This window comes from Bos taurus, chromosome 11 (assembly GCF_002263795.3).
Source record: "Bos taurus isolate L1 Dominette 01449 registration number 42190680 breed Hereford chromosome 11, ARS-UCD2.0, whole genome shotgun sequence".
Taxonomy (NCBI): Eukaryota; Metazoa; Chordata; class Mammalia; order Artiodactyla; family Bovidae; genus Bos; species Bos taurus.
In genome coordinates, this window is record NC_037338.1 from 1516474 (window position 1) to 1539171 (window position 22698).

The 22698-nt window shown below is 47.1% G+C and overlaps 1 protein-coding gene across 4 annotated transcripts in view; it reads right to left on the bottom strand.

The window, feature by feature from the left end:
- The window catches only part of ACOXL (acyl-CoA oxidase like), a 339747-nt gene that overhangs the window by 279855 nt on the left and 37194 nt on the right, over positions 1-22698 (bottom strand). For all 4 annotated transcript variants that reach the window (XM_002691158.7, XM_059891623.1, XM_010809768.4 and 1 more), the window contains exons 3-7: positions 17243-17326; positions 7166-7252; positions 6478-6576; positions 921-1035; positions 395-481 (exon numbers count right to left, since the gene is read on the bottom strand). In XM_002691158.7, the coding sequence (XP_002691204.4) occupies positions 395-481; positions 921-1035; positions 6478-6576; positions 7166-7252; positions 17243-17326 (472 nt within the window). The remainder of the gene's footprint in view (positions 1-394; positions 482-920; positions 1036-6477; positions 6577-7165; positions 7253-17242; positions 17327-22698) is intronic.

A 22698-nucleotide genomic window follows, 5' to 3' on the forward strand; every position in this document is an offset into this window, starting at 1 on the left:
GGACAGCAAGATCAAACCAGTCAATCCTAAAGGAAATCAATCCTGAATATTCATTGGAAGGACTGATGCTGAAGCTGAAGCTACAGGACTTTGACCACCTGATGAGAAGCGCTGATTCTTTGGAAAAGATATTGTGCTGGGAAAGATTGAGGGCAGGGAGAGAAGGAGGCGATAGAGGATGAGATGGTTGGATGGCATCACTGATTCAATGGACATGAGTGTGAATAAACTGCGGGAGATGGTGAAGGACAGGGAAGCCTGGTGTGCTACAGTTCACGGGGTCACAGAGAGTAGAACATGACTTAGAGACTGAACACCAAGAGCTGGTAGGGTTGGGTGGGGAGGAGGCAGGAAGTGCAAAGGAGGGTGGAAGAAGGGTCACCCACGAACTCACCTTCTTTATGCATCATATCAACGACTGTCACTCCTGGGTACAAGCTTCCATTTTCATCTCGGACAGGAACGATGAAGCAGTGGGGCCCTAAGGATGGTGAAAAGACACTTTACTAAAATCTCTAAAGATGTGAGCAAGGCTTTCCTAATTTCCAGTGTGCCATTATGTTGATTCTGAAATTCATCTTGTTGTATGACTGTGCACTGCCCATAATAGTGTACAGTGTTGAAGGTAACGATAAATGGTTTCATCATGTATATTTAGGAGACCAAGTGCTAAATTTTTTTAAAGGCAAATAACTCAATTTCTTATGTAGCTGTGCCACACCGCATGTGGGATCTTAGTACCCCAATCTGCAGTGGAAGCACAGAGTCTTAACCACTGGACTGACAGGGCTAAGTTCCAGTGTGAATTTTTTACAAGATAAAAACAGCCCTTGGAAGGGGGAAGGATTCTGTGTAAAGCACTCATGGGAGAATAGTGCTAATAAAGAGAAACGGCCTAGGATTCTGTGTTGGTGACAAACCTTGAGATCTTCCGTTTATGATGAGCTGGGCAAAGACTGCTGCATAATTCCCGTACATCGCATTTCCAATGTACATCTTCTCAGCGTTTTTACACGGTGTGTCAATGACAAACTCCTGCACAGAAACACCAAAGCAACAGAGTTTTCTTCCTTACGGTTCCTTTCAACCCCTGGGCTCAGTGCAATGAACACCATGAAACAGATTCACGTTGCATAGCTGCGCCCACTTAGGCGACCTCAAGAAAAGGCGTAGGTGACCTAAAATCATTTAGTTCACCCTCACGTTCCTTCCCTTCTTGCTGGCTGCTCTTCTTTGTCAGGTTGGACTGGCACGTGTCACATTCGTCCGAGCCTGTGGCTTAAACGTACGAATCCTTCTTCAGTGAGCTTCTTTCTCTCGAGGCTGCTCCACACTGAGGTTTTGACTTTTAAATAGCCCAGCACCCAAACCCCTAACAGCCCTGGTGATCTGTATTCAGCTCTCACCACAGCCCTCGCTCCCAAACACTCCACCTGCAGGTCTCACAAGAAACGATGGAGTACCCAGCGATCTGGGGCCCAGTTCGATGAGCCATGCCTGTGTATTTCGCCTACTGGACACTGTCCCTCCTGGGCCAATGGCATGGTTCCTCAGGTCCTCCATGATCCTGGGCCGCAGGCACTCCTGCATCTAAGGTATGAGTCCATCGTCTGAACAGCAACTAACCAAAGGTTAAACACGTCGGGGCAGGTGTGCTAAGTCACTTCAGTCGTGTCCACCTCTTTGCAACCCTATGGACTTAGCCCGTCAGTCTCCTCTGTCCATGGGATTCTCCAGGCAAGAATACTGGAGTGGGTTCCCATGCCCTCCGCCAGAGCATCCTCCCAACCCAGGCATTGAACCCATATCCCTGATGTCTCCTGGTTGGCAGGCGGTTTCTTTACCACTAGCGCCACCTGGGAAGCCCTTAAATGTGTACATCTGAACACAAACAAGACTAATAAACAACTGTGACCTAGTCCCACCATTGCTTAGAATCTCATCCAAGACAATTTTGATTTTTATAAAAAGAAATATCTCATTTAAGCCTTGGGGTGACTGTTTCAAAATCTCTCTCCATGTTCTTGATCAATGAATATGATAATGAAAGGTTCCCTCAAAAGCTCATGTGAATAAGCCCTTAAACCAAAAAGCATGTGTCAACAATTCTCCATCTTATAAGGGAATGAATCTTAGAACACACCATCTAGCTTGTCTCCAAAATATGACCAAGGAGTCTAGCTCAAAACAGTCTGAAGTTAACACTGGTCAGGAAAAAGCAGGAGGGAAATAATTAGCTTTTTTGTTTTCAGTCTCTGCTCAAAACTCTGCCTCGTTTTTTCTTCCTCACCAGGAACCAGAACAGGATCACCATGGAAACACCTCTCTTCCCTTCTTGGTCCTCTCTCATGCGGCTTGCTACCTGAGATACCCTTCAGCCTCTTGTTAAGGAGAGACAGACCATAACTGCCAAGTCTGCATCCTGGGTACCTGGAACAGGTCGAAGAATCCAGGGAGTAGGGGGAAGGAAAAGGGAAGCGGGGTGGGGCATGATGGCAATAAAACAGAACCGCAAATTTAATCGAAGCTGACAGTATCAAATATGTGGCTGAACCAAACCAACAAGCTATTGATTGTGTAAAGATCATCTCGGATTTCAGATTTTCAAGTATATGGACTGCACTTTCCCTCTGGCCAAGACATACAGTCTTGGAGCCCAAGAAAACATTCTCTGACACATGTGCACACAGGGAAACTTTTAACATAGGCAAGGGCTTTTCAGAAACATAAATGGATGAGCTGATCATTTTTAAGTCTCTGGAGGCTGCTGCCCTTGTCTCATCGGGCCAGCCAGGAACTTCTTAAAGAAAGGAGTTTTTATGAGGCTGGTGGGTGCAGTAACACACAACACGTGGTGAGGGGATGCATTAAATAGCACCCCACGGGTGGGAAGGGAAGTAGCAGAGAAAGGCTAACCTGGCAGAAAAGATCTGGTAGTGTGGGGAGGAGACAGGAGGCCATTCGTCCCCATCAACATTTGATCCTCTCTGGGAAAGGAGTTCTGTCACTTCTGGCAAAAAGACTTGATTTGGAAAGTCTGCCTCAGCCAAAACGCTGGCGTTTAAAGCTGGATCTAAATAATGCACACCATGTGTGTTGGTTCCTATTATAATTAGTCGTTGAAGACTGACAAAACAGTCAGTCCTATAAACACTCATGGCTTTGGCCAGAGAGCTCTTAAAGCCTCATTTATTTTTGTGATTTTGCATAAAGTGTAAAACTCTCTCTTACCTCAAAGCCTTCCATGCCGCTACTCAACCTACCATCCAAAAATAAAAATAAAACAGCCAACCCACAGGAACGAATAACAAAAAAACTGAAGAGATTAAAACTGCTCCGGAGGGAGAGAGAGCTCATTTGATATGCTCGAACATTTGAAAAGGGAAATGAAGGGGAAAACACAGAAATCAACGAAGGGGAAAGCCGTCCTCGGCTAAGCAGCCCTCAGCGGCCTGAGTCTATGATACGCTTATTCCCTCCCTCACTCCCCCGGGAGGCAGCAAGTTCACCCGAGTCTTCTCATCATTACGATCTCAACTTTGCAACTCCCCTGCAGAGAGTGGCAGCTGCCAAAGCACACCAGGTAGCTAAATCATTTATGCTGTTTGGGGAAAACAGGACCAACACAGGGAAATCATTTTTGTGCAAAAAAATAATAATAATTATAAGAAGAAAACAAATAAATAAGAATTGTGGCTGGGTTTTTTTCCCTTAAAGGACAGCAAGGTGACCTCAATACTACAGTTTTGGGAGGAAAAAAAATGGGGCAGGCAGAACCCTATGATGTTTGGTCAATCTGCCATGTTTGACAGGAAAGCTAAGCTCCTAAGGGCAATCTCCTTGAACCTGAGATTCACTTATTAACTTCATAGCCATAGTTTCTCCGCCTGAAAAATAAGGACAAAAATATGTTCCTATAAGATTGTAGAACATTTAACCCAATGTTGCACTGCAGAGTGCTTGGCCTGGTGCCTAGCACACACGCAGTAGCTTAATTATTACATCTATGGGATTGTTGCTGTAGGAGAATGTGCATGAGTGCTAAATCACTTTAGTCATATACAACTCTTTTCGACCCTATGGATCATAGTCCTGTCAGGCGAGTCCATGGGGATTCTCCAGGCAAGAATACTGGAGTGGGTTGCCATGCCCTCCTCCAGGGGATCTTCCTAACCCAGGGGTCCAACTCGCATTTCTTATGTCTCCTGCACTGGCAGGCAAGGTCTTTACCACTAGCCCCACCTGGGGAGCAGATGAATGTGGTAGTATACTATACAGAGAGAGTTTGAGGCAGAGCCTGGCACAGAGCGAGCATTCAATAGGCGACAGTCCTTATTCTGGCCCTTATTGTGACCTTAGACATCACTGGTTACTGCAGAGAACTAGCATTGGGGCCAGAGACAAGGCAGGACATCCTCTCACACAACCCTCACCTGCATGTGTCATTCTAAATGTTGACCGCCTCCAGCTAGTGTTCTTGGGTCAGAAAACCCTAGGAATAGAACTCCAGATTCCAAAGGACAACAGCCAAAATGAAGAAAAGGCTGAGTCACCACATGCTCAGGCAAATGGCCACACCCACAAGCACATGGCCACACCCATAGCACATGGCCACACCCACAGCACATGGCCACATTCATAGCTTATGGCCACACCCACAGCACATGGCCACATTTATAGCTTATGGCCACACAGCTTGCACACTCATTCACACACACATTTCTAGAAAAAAACTGCAAAATGTATTTATCCCTTTCTGGTTTTTAGGAATACCCAATATCAAACAAGAAACTAGAAAGGAGAATGAAATAAGTAGATCATTGCTTTCTTTATTTGAGGACAGGAAGTAGGAGCTAAAGAGATGAGGGGTAGGATTTATAGAACAGGATCTTTGCTGTTACCTATTCATAGAGAGCTATAGATTTAGAGGGTCTTACCAACATTTTGGCGTTCATCCCATACAATAGGGCTTCCCTGGTGGCTTAGAGGTAAAGAATCCGCCTTCCAAGCAGGAGAGACAGGTTTGATCCCTGAGTCAGAAAGATCCCCTAGAGAAGGAAATGGCAGCCCACTCCAGTATCCTTGCCTGGAAAATCCCACAGACAGAGGAGCCTGACAGGCTACAGTCCATGGGGCCACAAAAGAGTCAGACACGACTGAGCAACTGAACAACCACAACCCATGTAATAAAGTCAGATTGTTTCGTCAAATCTTATTTTGGTTGCCTTGTGGACTTTTGTCCATATACAGTTAAAGATGGAGAAGGCAATGGCAACCCACTCCAGTATTCTTGCCTGGAAAATCCCATGGATGGAGGAGCCTGGAAGGCTGCAGTCCATGGGGTCACTAAGAGTCCGACACACTGAGCGACTTCACTCTCACTTTTCACTTTCCTGCATTGGAGAAGGAAATGGCAGCCCACTCCAGTGTTCTTGCCTGGAGAATCCCATGGACGGAGGAGCCTGGTGGGCTGCCGTCTATGGGGTTGCACAGAGTTGGACACGACTGAAGCGACTTAGCAGCAGCAGTTAAAGATATTGCATCATGCTGAGACAGACCTGGGACCTGGGACCCTTTGCTGCAATGCTTGCACCTGTCTACACCTCTCCTCAAACAACACAGTATATAAAGATACAATACTGGACTAAAAATAACTGCATCATGCTCAGTTGGGGCAAAATCATAGAGAAAACATACAAAGAGACCAAAAAACGCAACTGCCAATTTTGAAGAGCCTGGAGAAGAAGCAGGGTGTCGACAGCAAAAACAGGATACTGAGCTACCCCCTGCACACAACACCACCTCAGGGGCGGGCAAACCATCTAAGCCATCCCTCTGGCCTGACGCCTTGACACACCCCTATACTCACCCCATGGAAGGGATCGGCTCGCCCCCCACTCAGGGAGTGAGCAAGCAAGAGAACCTGATGCTTGTTCTCACCTCCCCCTGCTGCAGCAGGGCCCCCAGGAGAGCCTTGCCTGAATTTCTTGTCTGGCCTCTGATCAGTTTCTACTGAATGGGGAAGGTCAAGAAGCCTGGTTGGTATCAATGCCAGCACCAAGGACTCGGCTCCCGGAAGGAGGTCCAGCACACACAGTGCCCTCCTGCCCCACGGGGTGACGCGCCCACAGAGACCTCTCTTATACCCATGTACCTGCTGTAGTTCGGAAGAACCACAAGATGGTGGAGGTCCTGCTCCCACCAAGTTTCCCCAAAGCATTAAGTTAATAAGTGCACCTCAAATGTCTCAGCAGTGTCCTCCCAAGGTAGGTGCTGTGCAAGTGTTGGCATTAGACTCAGGGAGGCTGAGCACACATCCACCTCCACTGAAACTCGGACACTTCCGAATCCGAGCACCTCTGGCTAGAGAGCCCACACAGTGTGGGCGGACACGGCCTCGGGAGGAAGCAGAGGGAGGGTCTGCTGGGTTCAAATCTTCTGCCCACAGGACTGCAGAACCACACGAAGAATCCTCACCTGTGCAGAGAAGTCAAAGGTGGCTTCGGTCTGGATCACTCTGACGTTGCTCCCGTGGCCCCTCTCAGTCATTGCAAACATCCCCGTGTATTTCTGCTCCTGGAGTTGACCGGGTTAGAAGGGAATCAGCTAGTCAAATGGCTGCTCTAACTGCCGACCTCTCAGATCATTATCTCAGAGGACAGGATGGCTGGATGGCATCACTGACTCAATGGACATGAGTTTGAACAAACTCCATGAGATGGTGAAGGACAGGGAAGCCTGGCATGCTGCAGTCCATGGGGTTACAAAGAGTTGGACAGGACTGAGCGACTCAACAATTGAACAACAGATCATTAAGAACATCAGCGAGAGAGGGAGTAGTGAGTTGGAGATATTATAAAAATTCAGTCTGGTGACAACCAGGGCGATAACAATATGACAGACCTGTGCAATCTAAAAAAGGGAATCTTAGGATTCTCATTTCAAACAAAGCTCTGGATGACACTAATTCTATATTTTACTTTCTTTTTCTGCAAAAGAAAGTATACACACCCCTAACTACTGTGACATTTTGCTACCCACTCCAGTATTCTGGTCTGGAGAATTCCATGGACTGTATGGTCCACGGGTCAGAAAGAGTAGGACACGACTGAGCGACTTTCATTTTCATTTTCATAGAAACTATCTAGGGTGGTCCATGCCATACCTGGAGAGGCTGAAGCCACTGAGTTACGTGTGCTGGGCCTCCAAGACTTCTGATGGCCCCACCGAACAGCCAGTAAATTATTCCACACTGGAAACAAGCACAGGACAGATCATTGTTAGAAACAGGCAACAACTTAATGACGACCGAACCCACTGGGCAAAAGCGTTCAAGGAACACCGATCAGCTCATCAAGCTCTACCTTCGCCCCACAAGCAGCAAGGCATCCACGGCCTCCCCTTCGCGGCCTGTCCAGCCCCATCCCCCTGGGCAGGCACGGCTCTCGGTTCCCCTTTGTGCAGAGGTCACCCCAGCAGCACAGCCCATCCATCCCCTATCCTCAGAGAAGCCTGGTGCACGCCATCACTCTGCCTTGTCTGAAAAAAGGGAAAGTGTTAGCCACTCAGTCATGTCTAACTCTTGGTAACCCTACAGACTGTAGGGTCCGTGGATTCTGTCCTCTGTCCGTGGGACTCTCCAGGCAAGAATACTGATGCCTTCCTCCAGGGGATCTTCCCGACCCAGAGAATATAACCCGGGTCTCCCTCACTGCAGGCAGATTCTCTACCATTTGAACCACCAGGAAAGCCCCTGCCTTGTCTGCTCAGGGTTTAATTTGGTGCCTTGTAGGTCAAAGATACGCAACAGTCTTTGTGCGCAACAGATCCCAGGTGCTGACTGCAGCCTGGAGAGTCCACAAGAAACAGTCTGCAAACAGGAAGGTGGATGGAAGAGGTCAGGCTACAGCATGAGCAGCCACTGGGCTCAGGTGAGGCAGGCCAGACTCACCCCCCCTCAGCGCCCCGCCAGCTGGGGACCCTGCACAATGACACAATGCCTGAGTTTCCCCATCTGACAAAAGCGGTGAATGATGAGCCCTACCTACTGTGCCTCCCGCCTTCCAGGGTCTGAGCTCCACACACTCACTGCCTATCACGACCATCCCAGGAGGAAAGCACAATTCCCCTCACTTGATAATTGGCAATTCCCTCACCAGGCTTCCCTGGTGGCCAGTTAAAACTCTTCCTGCAATGCTGGAGACCCAGGTTCAATCCCTGAGTCGGAAAGATCCCCTGGAGAAGGGAATGGCTACCTACTCCAGCATTCTTGCCTGGAGAATTCCATGGACAGAGGAGCCTGGCGTGCTACAGTCCATGGAATCGCAAAGAGTCAGACATGATGAAGCAACTGACACTTTCACCTCCACTTCCTCACTTGACAGATGAGGACAGTGAGGTTCAGGAGAAGGAAGTGACCTGTCCACAGCTGCACCTGAGGAAGCACGTGGGGCTGGGGTTCAAGTCCAAGCTGCCTGACACCCAACAGCCCTTCGTAGCAAGGTTCAGTGAGAGGCAACTGCCAAGCACTTTGGTCAAGAGGAGGAGAAAGAAGAAAAGGAAGGGTGGCTTGAGCAGGGCCGTTTGATGGGAGGAGGGGACTGACTGCAAAGACAGAAGAGCTCAGGTGTTCAGACATTTGCTGTGCTTGCTGTTCAGCATCCCCATAGGAACACAGCCCCAGCTTTCCTCTTGGGAGTCCTCTTCCCCCAGATTCAGTCCAAGTGGCTCGTGGCTAATGTCAACCTCCAGTCCAGCTTTCAGATGAGCCTGGGACCCAGGACTGGCCAATCTGCCTAAAATTGTGGCCAAGGGGATGCTTTGGGATGAATCTGTGATCTGGGTGGGTCCTATCAGACTGGCCACTGGACACAGGAGTCAGCTATTAGAGAAGAGAAACTCTCTCTTTTATTGGAAGTAATGGAACTTGGAAGAAGGGAGGGTGGGGATTGCTCTTGCCATCAAGAGAGCTGGTGAAGGAAGCCAGTGCATGGGGGTCAAGAAGTTGAGAGATGAGAGGGACCAGGTCCCACACACCCACATCTGAAGCGAGTGGACCCTGGACTCTTCGAGTACAGCAGCCAATAGGTCCTTTTTTCTGGGGTCACTGCAATGGAATGCATCCCAGTGGACACAGTGACCCCAAGGAAGACCTTGCAGGTAAGTGGCAGAAACAGCATCTTCACATGCTCCCATCTGAGAACTGTCATCAGCCTCTGGTGGGGACCATACCCCGCACCACACGGGTGTAATCAGCCTTACGCTAACTTCCAAAAAGGCCACCTCATCAAGTCGAAGTGAACCACTTGACCAGCTGAAATGCTCTGACGTCACAACGGATGAATTTCACTAATTACATCTGACATATGAGGCGTTTTGCCTTTGGAGGCATCATCAAACGTCCTTGGAAGAGGCTGAACACCCTGATTTCTCAGTTCCCTGCTCCTTGGAATCACTGCCGACCCAGCAAACTGCTTTTCTAATTCCAACCCAGGAAAATGGAATCCATCCAAATAGCCCTTTTCCCCCCAAACCCTCTTGGAAATCAAGTTAAAGAAAAATATTTTTCTAAAACTAAAAGAGGTTGAATTTTCTGCCCTTAAGTCTCTTTGGCTGGTGGCTAATGCGTTCTTTATGTTGCATTGTTTTCCTAGGTTTTACATTTTTTCTTCCTCTTTAGAAAGACAGGAAATGAGTCGGCCACCTTTTGAAAGACTCCATTCACTAAAGGCTATTAGTAGGAGCGCTGGGCTGGGTGAGTGAAACCTGCAGGCTTCTGGAAAACCACAGGAGCTGGGCTTCCCTGGTGGCTCAGTGGTAAAGAATCTGCCTGCCAATGCAGGAAACATAGGTTCAATCCCTGATCCAGGAAGATTCCACAGGGCGTGGGCAACTAAAGCCTGTGTGCAGTACTACTGAGCCTGTGCTCTGGGGCCCAGGAGCCGCAACGACTGAAGTTCGAGGACCCTAGAGCCTGTGCTCCGCACCTAGAGAAGCTGCCACAGTGAGAAGCCAGCACACCGCAACTAGAGGGTAATCCCCACCCACCGCAACTAGAGAAGGCCCTCACGGTGATATAGACCCAGCACAGCCAAAAATAAAAGAATGGTTTTAAAACTGCAGGAGTTAACTGAGGCATTACCTGCGAGACCCCGATCCACATGGTCTGTTCAAACACGGACCTCTTCCCATGTGCTGACCAGCACATCGCCAAAGCCACAGTCCCCAACGAGCAGGGAATCTGACAGCTGGGGAGGCCCTTGGGGGACTCTCACAGACAGCTCCCTGGCCCACTGTACTCTGAGCAGGGTGCGGCGCCCAGCCTGGCGGGCAGGCCCAGGTGCCTGGCCAGGGCATGGTGGTCAGATCACAGTAAAGGGCACGAGAAGTGGAGGCGTTTGGGGAGGATTCTGGAGACAGAGCTGGTGGGTTAGACTCGGGAGGTGGGGGCAATGTGATACCTGGTCTTTGACCTGAGTCTTCAGATAGATGGAGGATCATCCACTGCAAGGGAGGAGGCTGCAGGAGAAGCCAGGGAGGAGGGGTGGATTCCTAAAACAGGGATGCTGAGCCAGAATGGAGCAGGGCGCGGAGCCGCCACGAGGAGCAGCACCAGCCGGCCCCGTGACAGGGCACCAGACCACTGCTGCCAACACGGCCATGAGAGGCCTGCTCTGGCTGGACCCAGCCCCCTCAGGAGACAAGATGCAGAGAAAAGCTGGGGAAAGCAGCGGCAAGGAAATAAAACGGAAGCAGGAGGCAAGGGACACCCAAGGAGAACCCTAACTTTAAACACATGCACACCTTGTACTGCTTGTTTGAGAAAGCCCCCTCTCTCCTTTCTCACTTCTCTGGAGGACCACAGACACAGCTCCAAGGTCAAGTGCAGGGGGTCATGAGCACAACAGGCCCAGGGAGGGCTGGTAGCAGCCTCCGGTGGCCACAGTTGGGAGCTGGGAACTACAGTCAGGACAGGCTGACAGGCCCAGGGATATGGTCTTCAGCAAGGCCCTTTAGCTCCCAAAGAGTAGCTAGAAGGAGAGCCGACCCCTGGGCAGGGAAAGCTGAATGGGCTGAGCCTGGGAACAAAGGTTGGTCCCTCCTCCACCCACTAGCTGAGCCACCATCTGGCAGCCCGTTTGGGGAAGGCCTACGTCAGAAGCTGCAGCCCCACCACCACCACCACTTACATAGCTCCTGCAACCTGCAAGGCATGGCCTGGAGCTCTTCCTGGGCACCATCGGCTTAAATCTGAACCAGCCAGTGACTGGGCATCAACACCAGCTAGCATCACCGTCCTCACAGAAAATGAAGCTGCAGGAGTATGATGTGACTTCTAGGGCCGTGATGGAGACGTCTCAGAGTTGGGACATGAACCCTCATCATTCTGACCATCTCCCTGACACCACGGACCTGCCAGGTCTCTGATGTGTGCAAGAATCCAGGTCCTTCCTACATGATGGGCAGACAGAAGGCCCCCTAAAGAGACTTCAAGTGCATTCAGATTGTTTCCATTTCAAAAGCAGATGGGAGGAACTTACCTGGTGATCAAGTGGTTAAGACCCCATACTCCCAATAAAAGGGGTGGGTTGATCCCTGCTCAGGGAACTAGATCCCACATGCCACACAACTAAAGATTCCACGTGTCACAGCTAAGAACTGCCATAGTCAAATGAATAAGTATGTTTAAAAAAGAAAACAAAGAGTAGATGGGCTATACCAAGGCACTGCAAACGGTTTTTGAGACTACAGTGACCCCACAAAAGATAGTGCAACGGACTAAGTCGTTAGGTCTTCACCCAAAAACTCCTCTATTTGTTGCTGAATAGTCACTAAGTCATGTCCAACTCTTTGCAACCCCAGAGACTTACCCAAAAGGCTCCTTTAGTCCATGAGATTTTCCTGGCAAGAATATTGGAATGGGTTGTTATTTCTTCCTTCAGGGGATCTTCCTAATGCAGGGATGGAACCTACAACTCCTGCATTGGCTGGTGGATTCTTTACTGCCGAATCACCAGAGAAGCCCAGAATTCATATGCAGAAGCTTTAATCCCCAATGTGGTGTTAGGATATAGGACCTTGGGAACTAACTACATTTAAATGGGGTCTTTAGAATGGGGCCCTTATGATGGGATTAGTGCCCTTACAAGAAATACCAGAGTGCACACTCTCTCTCTCTGTCTCTCTCTTTTCTCTCTCTCTGTCTCCCCCATCCTGCTCCTGAAATGTGAGCACACACAGAGAAGGTGGCTGGCTGCCTACAAGCCAGAAAGAGGGCCCTAACCTGGAGCTGAATCAGCTGGAAGTTAGATCTTGGACTTCCCAGCCTCCAAAACCATGAGAAAATTAATTTCTGTTGTTTAAACCACTGGTTCTGTAGCTGTTTATCATGGCAGCCCACGCAAACCAAGATAGAGTGAGATGATTCAAACAAGGGGAAACAGGAGCCGTCATGGGGAAGAAGAAAAGGAAGCAGGTCTCGATTCTTTTGGCTGTAAGTTCATCCAGATTGCATCAGCCTGTTTGGCGGGAGACCTTGGGCCAGCTCCCAAGTCAGAGTGAGATTCAAAGCCCTCAGCAGAGAAGGTCTCTCTCTCTGGCAGCCCTCTCCATTTCCCCACGCCCTCACTGTGAGTCGCTGTCCAAGCAGCCCTTGGCTCAGCCAGCACTTGGCTGTGTGAGTACAACTGTGTTTGTCCGAAGCACTTACAGACACCTGGAGCTGCTGGATGATGCAGACTCGGAGGAAGAGAGAAAGGCGCTCAGGTCTACAGGGTGCAGATAACGCTGATGAACTGATGTTCAGGTTGACGGCCAGCTCAGGTGACCAGGAGAGCCACAGGGGCCTTGGGCTGGCAGTGAGATGTGGGGAGGTCGTGACCAACCCAGGACTCACTCACCCATTCTCCATGCACTGCATTCCCCTCACCGAAGTCTCCCTCCATCACCAACAGGAAAGGCAGAAGGGCTGGACCAGGGGCACAACCTACACCCTCCGCTAACTGTCTAGGATGTCCGAGCACAAGGAAGAAAGATTACCCTGTATGTAGCGCTTTCCTGGTGACTCAGCAGAAAAGAATCCTCCTGCCACTGTCTGCCACTGCAGGAGACCCAGGTTCAATTCCTGGGTCAGGAAGATCCCCTGGAGAAGGGAATGGCAACCCACTCCAGTATCCTTGCCTGGAAAATCCCATGGACAGCGGAGTCTGGAAAGCTACAGTCCACGGGGTTGCAGAGTCAGACATGGCTTAGCAACTAAACAACAGCAACAAACAACTCATGTGCGGGAAAAGCAAACAGGGTTAATTGTCATTTTTTAAAGTCTTTATTGATTTGTTACAATATTGTTTTTATGTTTTGTTTTTTTTGGCCATGAGGCATGTAGCATCTTAGCTCCCTGACCAGGGATTGAATCCACACCCCCAACATTAGAAAAAAGAAAGTCTTTACCACTGGGCCACGAAGGGAAGTCCCTAATCATCATTTTTGTCCAATTTTCCAAGTCTTTTTATTATGGTATAATAATAACATAAATGTTATAACACAAAGCTTGCCATTTTAGCCACGGTTACGTGTACAGTTCAGCAGGATAAACTGTACTAACAGTATTATGCAACCATTGGCACCACTTCTGAAACTTTTTCATCCTCCCAACAAACTGCCCATTAACCAACAACGGACCCCGTTCTCCTCTTCCCTCGGCCTCTGGGAACCTGTAATTTACTTTTTATCTCTAGAAATTAATTTGTCTATTCTCAAATTTTCATATAAGTGGAATCATACAGTATTTGTCCTCATGGATATGGCTTATTTCACTTAGCATATTTTCAAGATTCATGTTGTAACATGTACCAGAACTTCACTCATTTTTACGGCTGAGTGATAGTCCATGGTACATTCTATATATTAGACAATATTTTGCTTATTCATTCATGTACTGATGGACACTTGCTTCTTTCAGCCTATGAGGCACTGTGAACAACGCTGCAATGAACACTAGCATACAAGTATCTATTTCAGTCCCTGTTTTAATTCTTCGGGGTACATACCTAGGAGTGGAAATGCTGGATCATACAGTAGTTCTACATTTAACCTTTTGAGTGACTGCCAAACAGCTTTGATTCTATGCATTCATTTAATACTCATGTCTTGACACTTCCTACATAGCAAGACTGTAGACAGATAGTCTTCAAGGATGCTGCCCTCTAGCGGTGCTAAGCGACATACAGGAGACATGTGAATAAATACCTCAATCCAAAATGGGCGCGCACCCAGACAGACGCTGTAAGGTACACGGACAGATGACAGCACGTAAGTGGGGTTTAAACTGCAGGCTCCCTGGCGCCTCAGTGATAAAGAATCTCCCTACCAATGCAGGAAACAGGGGTTCCATCCCTGGTCCAGGAAGACCCCACACGCCGTGGAGCAACTCAGCCTGTGCGCTATACCACGGAGCCTGTGCTCTGGAGCTGGCGGACTGAGCTGCTGAGCCCACACGCGGCAAGCACGGACCCTCAACTACACCAAGAGCCCGTGCACCACAGGAAGAGAGGCCCCGCAAAGAGCAGCCCGAGCACAGGCACCAGAGCAGCCCCTGCTCACCACAGCTCGAGAAAAGCCTGCGCGGCAACACAGACTCGGCGCAGACAGAAATAAATAAATAAACTTGAGGATGGAGGGAGGTTTCCCTGAAAGAAGGACACTTGAGCTGAGACTTGAGAATGAGTGTCAGGCAGGTGAAGGAGGAGAAAGACAGCATGAGTGGTCCAGATGTGGAAACAAGAGACCGAAAGAAGGCCAAGATATATCCTGGGCAGGACCATATGGCACAGAAGGTGTCTGGAGAGGCGAATGTCCGGCCAGGCCATTTGAGGACCTGTGAGCCAGGTCAAGGGCTGGAGGCCTTCTCTAAACCATAAGAGGAAGAGGTCTTCAGTAGAGGATTGATGTGATCAGAGAAGCATTTTTAAAGGTCTGTTTCTTTAAATCTATTCAAATTTCCTTCTAGGATACTCAGGAGTAAAACTTTTTTAAAAGTTTTCTAGTGTGGACAAATTCAAACAAAATAGAAGAGTATCATGAACTCAACAATTCCCAGCTCATGGTCCATTTTATTCATTTTCCCCCAGTTCACTCTCCCATTCTACACCGCAGGGGATCTCAAAGTTTATCCCAGACATTCTGTCACTTCATCCCTAAGTATCTCCTAAGCCTCTGTCAAAGGTAGGGACTCTTCTTAAAAGCATGATCCTCAAACCATTATTTCACCTCAGATACAATAATAATCTTTTAATACTGCTAGAGAGCCAATGTTCAAATCTCCCCAACTGATTCCTAGTCTTTCTTTACGGTTTGTTGTTTGAATCAGGGTCTACTTAGGTTGGCTGAAAAGTTCACTCGGGTTTCTCTGTAGCATCTTGTGGCAAAACCCTAAACGAACGTTTTGCCCCACCCAAGAAGTAAGGTCCACACATTGCAACAGGCTGAAATGTTTCTTCGGTCTGCTTGATACCAGAAGCTGCCCTTCCCTCATTCGCTCAAACATTCCCTATGCAGTTCTGTGCGCCTGGCTCCGTGCAAGACCCTGCAGCTGCAGACGAGCAGGTGTCCTACCCAGAGAGTGGGGACAGCCTGTGGGGTCTTCCCCATAGAGACCTGCCAGACAGAATGGGGGGCAATGTAGCAAAACAACCAGCTGAGGTTCATGAGTCTTCAGCAGGATCCTCTAGGATTTCTGATAGGAGGATCTATTTGAGCATCTGAGCTGACTTTCTTCACTGCAGAAGCCACAGCCAAGAGAGAAGAGACCTTGCCTGGCTGAAATCGTAGGGAAGCCAGCTTCCCTACAAACGTCTTCACCTTGGGATGGCATTCACAGAAGTCTTGGTTTTTAATTTCTGTTGCTGCATGCTAAGTCACTTCAGTCGTGTCTGACTCCTTGAGACCCTATGGACAGTAGCCCACCAGGCTCCTCCATCCATGGGATTCTCCAGGCAAGAGTACTGGAGTGGGTTGCCATTTCCTCCTCCAGGGGATCCTCCCCACCCAGGGATCGAACCCAGGTCTCCCATATTGCAGGCAGATTCTTTACCGTCTGAGCCACCAAGGAAGCCCTTTTATTCCTACTCATATGTAAACGTCTGTACTGCAGAACACAAAGAGTTTGCATCTTGGACTCATCAATGGCTTCTCGTTTGATCATTTCCTCTTCATGTTCTAATCATAACTTCTCCCTTTGGGGACATCAGAACTGGATGTCTGCATGCAGACACTTATCTGGAGATGCAGTGGCATCCAGGGAGGGAGAGGAGGTTACATGCAGAGCCACATGCCTGCTGGGAGACTTAGGGCATTAGGAGAGGTCATGGCACTCATGCCTTTTAAGCTATTCTGTTTACCACCCTTGGTGAGCTGGTACATGCAAACAAGTCTACTGCATGATGCCATTTTATACCCATTTAATCAGCAAAAACGGAGAAGTATATAAGAAGTATATAAGAATCCCAAGTGTTGTTCCACCCAAAGGAGTATTATTCAGTAGTTGAAGACTTAGGAGGACTTTTCTGGTGGTCCAGTGGTTAAGAATCCATGTGCCAGTGCAGGGGGCATAGGTTCAGTTCCTGGTCCAGGAAGATCCCACATGCCAAAGGGCATTAAGCCCGTGCACCACACCTACTGAAGCCCAAGTGCCTAGAGCCCGTCTCCGCAACAAGAGAATCCCCGCAATGGGAAGCCCACGCACCACCGCCGGAGAGTGGCCCCGCTCTGCACAACCGGAGCGAGCCCGAGCAACGCAGACCCAGTGCAGCCTGAGTAACTAACTAAAACACAAAAGGAAAGGAAAGGAAAATAACTGGCTGGCATAAATGCAGTAAAAGTATACAGAAAGAAAAGCAAAGAAAACCAAATACCGGATTGAATACAATGACTGAAGCGGAAGTCAAGGGGATGTGTTGGGAGCTGTACCATTTTATAAACATCTCTTGTAGGGACAGACTGACACCTATGGAACTGTTTTGTTTTCTCTCCTTTTCATTCAAAACTATCAGTTCATGGGACGCCCCTGGTCTCCTGTGGTTAAGCCACTAAGCTCCCAAGGCAGGGGGCCCAGGTTCAGTCCCTGGTCAGGGAATGAGATCCCGCACACCACACCTAAGACCTAGCGCAGCCAAATAAATAAAAATATAGTGAAATAAAGCAAAACTCGCAGTGCATGAAGGCTGGGAGACCCACTGACTTTCACCTTTACTCCTGTGGCCATGTCCGCCATGGAGAGCACTTCTCCTATGACCAGGCTCCGGCTGACAAAATTCCTTGTTTTCTCCACCTGAAAACATGACAGACCCAATGTCAAGATATCCTTAAATCCTAACCATTTAAATTAACATTTAAAAAAAAATAAACATGTTACTTTTACAATTTAAAAAATTCAACACTTTTATTAAGCAATTTTTAAATAAAAAATAATCCTATCACCCTACAGAAGTCAATGTTTTCATCCTTATAAAAATTCTTTTTATTTAAGTATAGTTGATATACAATATTGTGTTAGTTTCAGGTGTCCAGCCAAGTGATTCAGTTAAATTTATATAAATGTATTGTTGTTCACTTGCTAAGTCATGTCCAGCTCTTTGTGAACCCATGGACTGCAGCACACCAGGCCCCCTTGTCCTTCACCATCTCCTGGAGTTCGTCCAAGTTCATGTCCATTGAATCGGTGATGCCATCCAACCATCTCATCCTCTGCCACTCTCTTCTCCTTTTGCCTTCAATCTTTCCCAGCATCTATCTCTATTATTTTCCATCACTGTTTATGGTGAGGTACTGAGGAGAGTTACTTGTGCTATACAGTAAATCCTAGTTGTTTATCTCCTTTATATAGTCGTGAGCATCTGTTCATTGTTTTTTAATGCGATCATCTGGTCTCAGACCACAGACAAAGCAGTTAAAGACTCTCTTCTCCCATAATAGGAAGTCAACTACACCTGCATGGAGCCCAGCCCTGACTGACTTGCCTTTGGCCTCAGGTGGCCTTACCCAAGTCTGTCCCTGGGCCTCCCCTCAACGATTCTCCATGACAACCCACCAGCACTCCCACCAACAGCGAGAGCCTGGCACAAGTCCAGGTGACCATCCTGATTCAATACAGAGGATTCAGAAGGTTTTGGAACATTCTGGACATAGGAAAAGCATTATTCTTCACTTTCCTTTCTAACCACAGACCATCCTTGGGCTTTGATCAGTTAAAAACCATGACGTCTGGCCCCCCTTTGTGACCCTGTCTTCCACTGCTGTGCACAGCAGCCTTGAATCCCAAAGCTATACAAGCATGCTCTTCTCCACCAGCAAGAAATGGGACAGGACAAGAGCACCATTGCTGTTTCATTTTAAAATTTCAGAGGCAGGTGGCATTTCTGCCAAAAGTAATGGGCCCTTGCATGTGTAAATTCCAATTACCCTTTCTTGGAATTAATGCTAGCTTTTTTTTCCTCTGGTCCTGCGCCCCGGTAATGTGGGATCTTAGTTCCCCGACCCGGGATGGAACTTGTTCCCCATGAGTTGGAAGCTTGGAGTCCCAACCACTGGACCACCAGGGAAGTCTCAATGCTAGCCTTTTTGACTCATCAGTCTCTTCTGAAATGCGCCCCACAAAACTTGTGCAAGCTGCCCACATGCACGAGTGTATACATGTGTGCTGTGTGTGTTTGTACATGTGTCTAAACTATGCCCCACCAGGGCAGGAGGAGCCTATCTTCCTTGGATGACTCTCAGTTTCCAGACTGGCTTAAGCTCTCTCCCCAAACATACTACTTTCCCTCCTGTAGGTTTTTACAATGTTCCTCTCAAGCATTATTAATTTTTTCAAGCAGCAAACTGTCAAGATTTATGACTCTTAGCATGGCTCCTACCCAGTGCATCTTGGATTGATTATTTCCTAAAATACCTCCAAGGCTGGAGCACGTACCAGTGCCTGGCTCCAGCATCACTCACACAGGAGAGTTCGTCCCCAGCAAATAATAAAAACCAACTGTAATGGATATTTGCGGGCTTTTTCAGAGGGTCCCTAGGTCCTCTGTCCTGTGGATCCCCACAATGACCCTTCATGAAGGGCTGAGTGGGGCAAGACGTGCTGACCCCATGTCATGGATGGAAGAGTCTAGGCTGAGGGAGATCAAAAGACTTGTCCAACAAGAATCATCTAGTAAGTGGTAGAAGAAGGGCCAGAAACCAGATACTCAGTGTCCTCACGTGGACCTCTTGCTCCCAGTCCTCAATGCCCCTCACTGTTGAGCTGGAGGAAGCCCGGGACTCTGGGTGGCCCAGTCCCAGTCATCAACAACTCTCTCCTGTACCACCAGCCTCATCTCCAGAAAGCATGTGACACCAGCATGTCCCAGTCCCCAGGTGACTTTGCTAAGAATCACCCCACTCAATTTGTTATAACAGCCCCTTCCTCCCCTTAAACCACATGCTCTGCTGGAGCTAAACCTAACCCATCAGAACCAGGGAAATCCCTCAGCATCTCCAACTAGGCAAGGTTTTCATCATACTTCATTCTCTCCATTTCCACCATGGATGGGGCAGCATGACTTTGCCATCGGTGGGATCCAGCTATGGTCACTTTTACATGCATAAAAGTGAAATAAATTACGATCACATTTCCTAAAGAACCAACCCCCAATGTAGCCATCCTGGAGCACAATAAATTGATTGTGACAGTTCTTTCCCTTCTCGAGTCTCTGCCCAGGACAGAGATCTTTGCCGTTAGATCCTATGGGCAATGCCATAGAAGTCTGCCGTTAATGCTCTGGTGTTGACTCAAGCACTCATTTCGGCTGGTCCATTTCAAGACATCAAGTAAAAGTTTCAGAATGAAGACAAGGCTTAATTTGATGGATTTCCTTACTAGCACACACTTTTAACATCTTCTCCACACATAAATTCTCCCTTTTCTTCAGTTCTTCTTTCATTTCATTTTCCTTTGATTTACTAATTGTTCTTAAATAAAGAATGTCTAATATTTACAAGGTCCCCCCATATTCAATTGGCAGCATACTGAACTGCCCATGCTAGTAATGATCAATCAAATAATTAATGCATTTTTTGACATACATTCTTGCAGTATTTCTACTTATCTATATATTCATTTAGGCTGATTGAATATATTCAAGCCAAACTCAATTCCCATATCAGACTATTACCTTATAGTAATTTTAAATTATAATGATTCCATAAATGTATAGAGAATATACTCAAACTTGTATTTTATCCTAAATTATACTCTATGATATTTACATTTCTGCTTAATAAATTCAGTCTCAAATAGAAGGAAGGTAATTTCCCCTAAAATAACCTTCATTTCTTTATAAAGCACTTGATATCTCAGTGAACTCCAGGAGTTGGTGATGGACAGGGATGCCTGGCGTGCTGCGATTCATGGGGTCGCAAAGAGTCGGACACGACTGAGCAATTGATCTGATCTGATCTGATCTAATATATCAGACCTTTGTGATACAATATTCTATTACAAAGCAAATTCTACAAAAATGTATATTTTTTTATTTTATAAGCCCAGAGAGTCTCCAAAAGACAAACATTCCTTCTTCTTCAACTAAAATCAACTTGATTGAACACTGCATGGGTGTCTATAATCTGAGCTTTCTTTCCTCTGATATTAAAAGACCCTTACTGTCCCCTTCATAACCCATTGGCAAGCCCTGTTAGGGGCCCAGCCAAGAGGACTGGGCAAAAATAGGTTCCTGATCTTAGTTTTCCAACATCAGTCCCCAAACTGGCATATTTGCTTCTTCTATCTTCTGGTTTCAATTTCCCTAATTTAGTTACATTTAATCAGTCTTACTGAATATATAGTCAATACCAGATGGTCAATACTGAAATCAGATTGATTATATTCTTTGCAGCCAAAGATGGAGAAGCTCTATACAGTTGGCAAAAACGAGACCAGGAGCTGACTGTGGCTCAGATCATGAAATCCTTATTGCCAAAGACAAACTGAATTGAAGGGAGTAGGAAAAACCACTAGGCTCTTCAGGTATGACCTAAATCAAATCCCTTACGATTATGCAGTGGACGTGACAAATAGATTCAAGGCATTAGATCTGACAGACAGAGTGCCTGAAGAACTATGGATGGAGGTTTGTGACATTGTACAGGAGGCAGTGATCAAGACCATCCCCAAGAAAAAGAAATGAAAAAAGGAAAAATGGTTGTCTAAGGAGGCCTTACAAATACCTGAGAAAAGAAAAGTAAAAGGCAAAGGAGAAAAGAAAAATATACCCATTTGAATGTAGAGTTCCAAAGAATAGCATGGAGACATAAGAAAGCCTTCCTCAGTGACCAATGCAAAGAAACAGAGGAAATCAACAGAATGAGATTAGAGATCTCTTCAAGAATATCAGAGATACCAAGGGAACATTTCATGCAAAGATGGGCTCAATAAAGGACAGAAATGGTATGGACCTAACAGAAGCAGAAGATATCAAGAAGAGGTAGCAAGAATACACAGAAGAACTATACAAAAAAGATCTTCATGACCCAGATAATCACGATGGTGTGATCACTCACCTAGAGCCAGACATCCTGGAATGCGAAGTCAAGTGGGCCTTAGGAAGCATCACTACAAATAAAGCTAGTGGAGGTGATGGAATTCCAGTTGAGCTATTTCAAATCCTAAAATATGATGCTGTGAAGGTGCTGCACTCAATATGCCAGGAAATTTGGAAAACTCAGCAGTGGCCACAGGACTGGCAAAGGACAGTTTTCATTCCAATCCCAAAGAAAGGCAATGCCAAAGAATGCTTCAACTACCGCACAATTGCACTCATCTCACACGCTAGCAAAGTAATGCTCAAAATTCTCCAAGCCAGGCTTCAACAGGATGTGAATCATGAACTTCTAGATGTTCAAGCTGGATTTAGAAAAGGCAGAGGAACCAGAGATCAAATTGACAACACCTGCTGGATCATCAAAAAAGCAAGAGAGATCCTGAAAAACATCTACTTCTACACCAAAGCCTTTGACTGTGCAGATCACAACAAACTGTGGAAAATTCTTCAAGAGATGGGAATACCAGACCACCTGATCTGCCTCCTGAGAAATCTGCATGCAGATCAAGAAGCAACAGTTAGAACCAGACATGTAACAACAGATTGGTTCCAAATCAGGAAAGGAGTATGTCAAGGCTGTATATTGTCACCCTACTTATTTAACTTATATGCAGAGTACATCATGAGAAACGCTGGGCTGGATGAAGCACAAGCTGGAATCAAGATTGCTGGGAGAAATGTCAATAACCTCAGATATGTGGATGACACCACCCTTACAGAAGAAAGTGAAAAAGAACTAAAGAGCCTCTTGATCAAAGTGAAAGAGAGTGAAAAAGTTGGCTTAAAACTCAACATTCAGAAAACTAAGATCATGGCATCTGATCACTTCATAGCAAATAGATAGGGAAATATTGGAAACAGTGACAGACTTTATTTGGGGGAGGGGGCTCCAAAATCACTACAGATGGTAACTGCAACCATGAAATTAAAAGACCCTTGCTCCTTGGAAGAAAAGCTATGACCAACCTAGACAGCATATTAAAAAGCAGAGACATTACTTTGCCAACAAAGGTCCATCTAGCCAAAGCTATGGTTTTTCTAGTAGTCATGTATGGATGTGAGAGTTGGACTA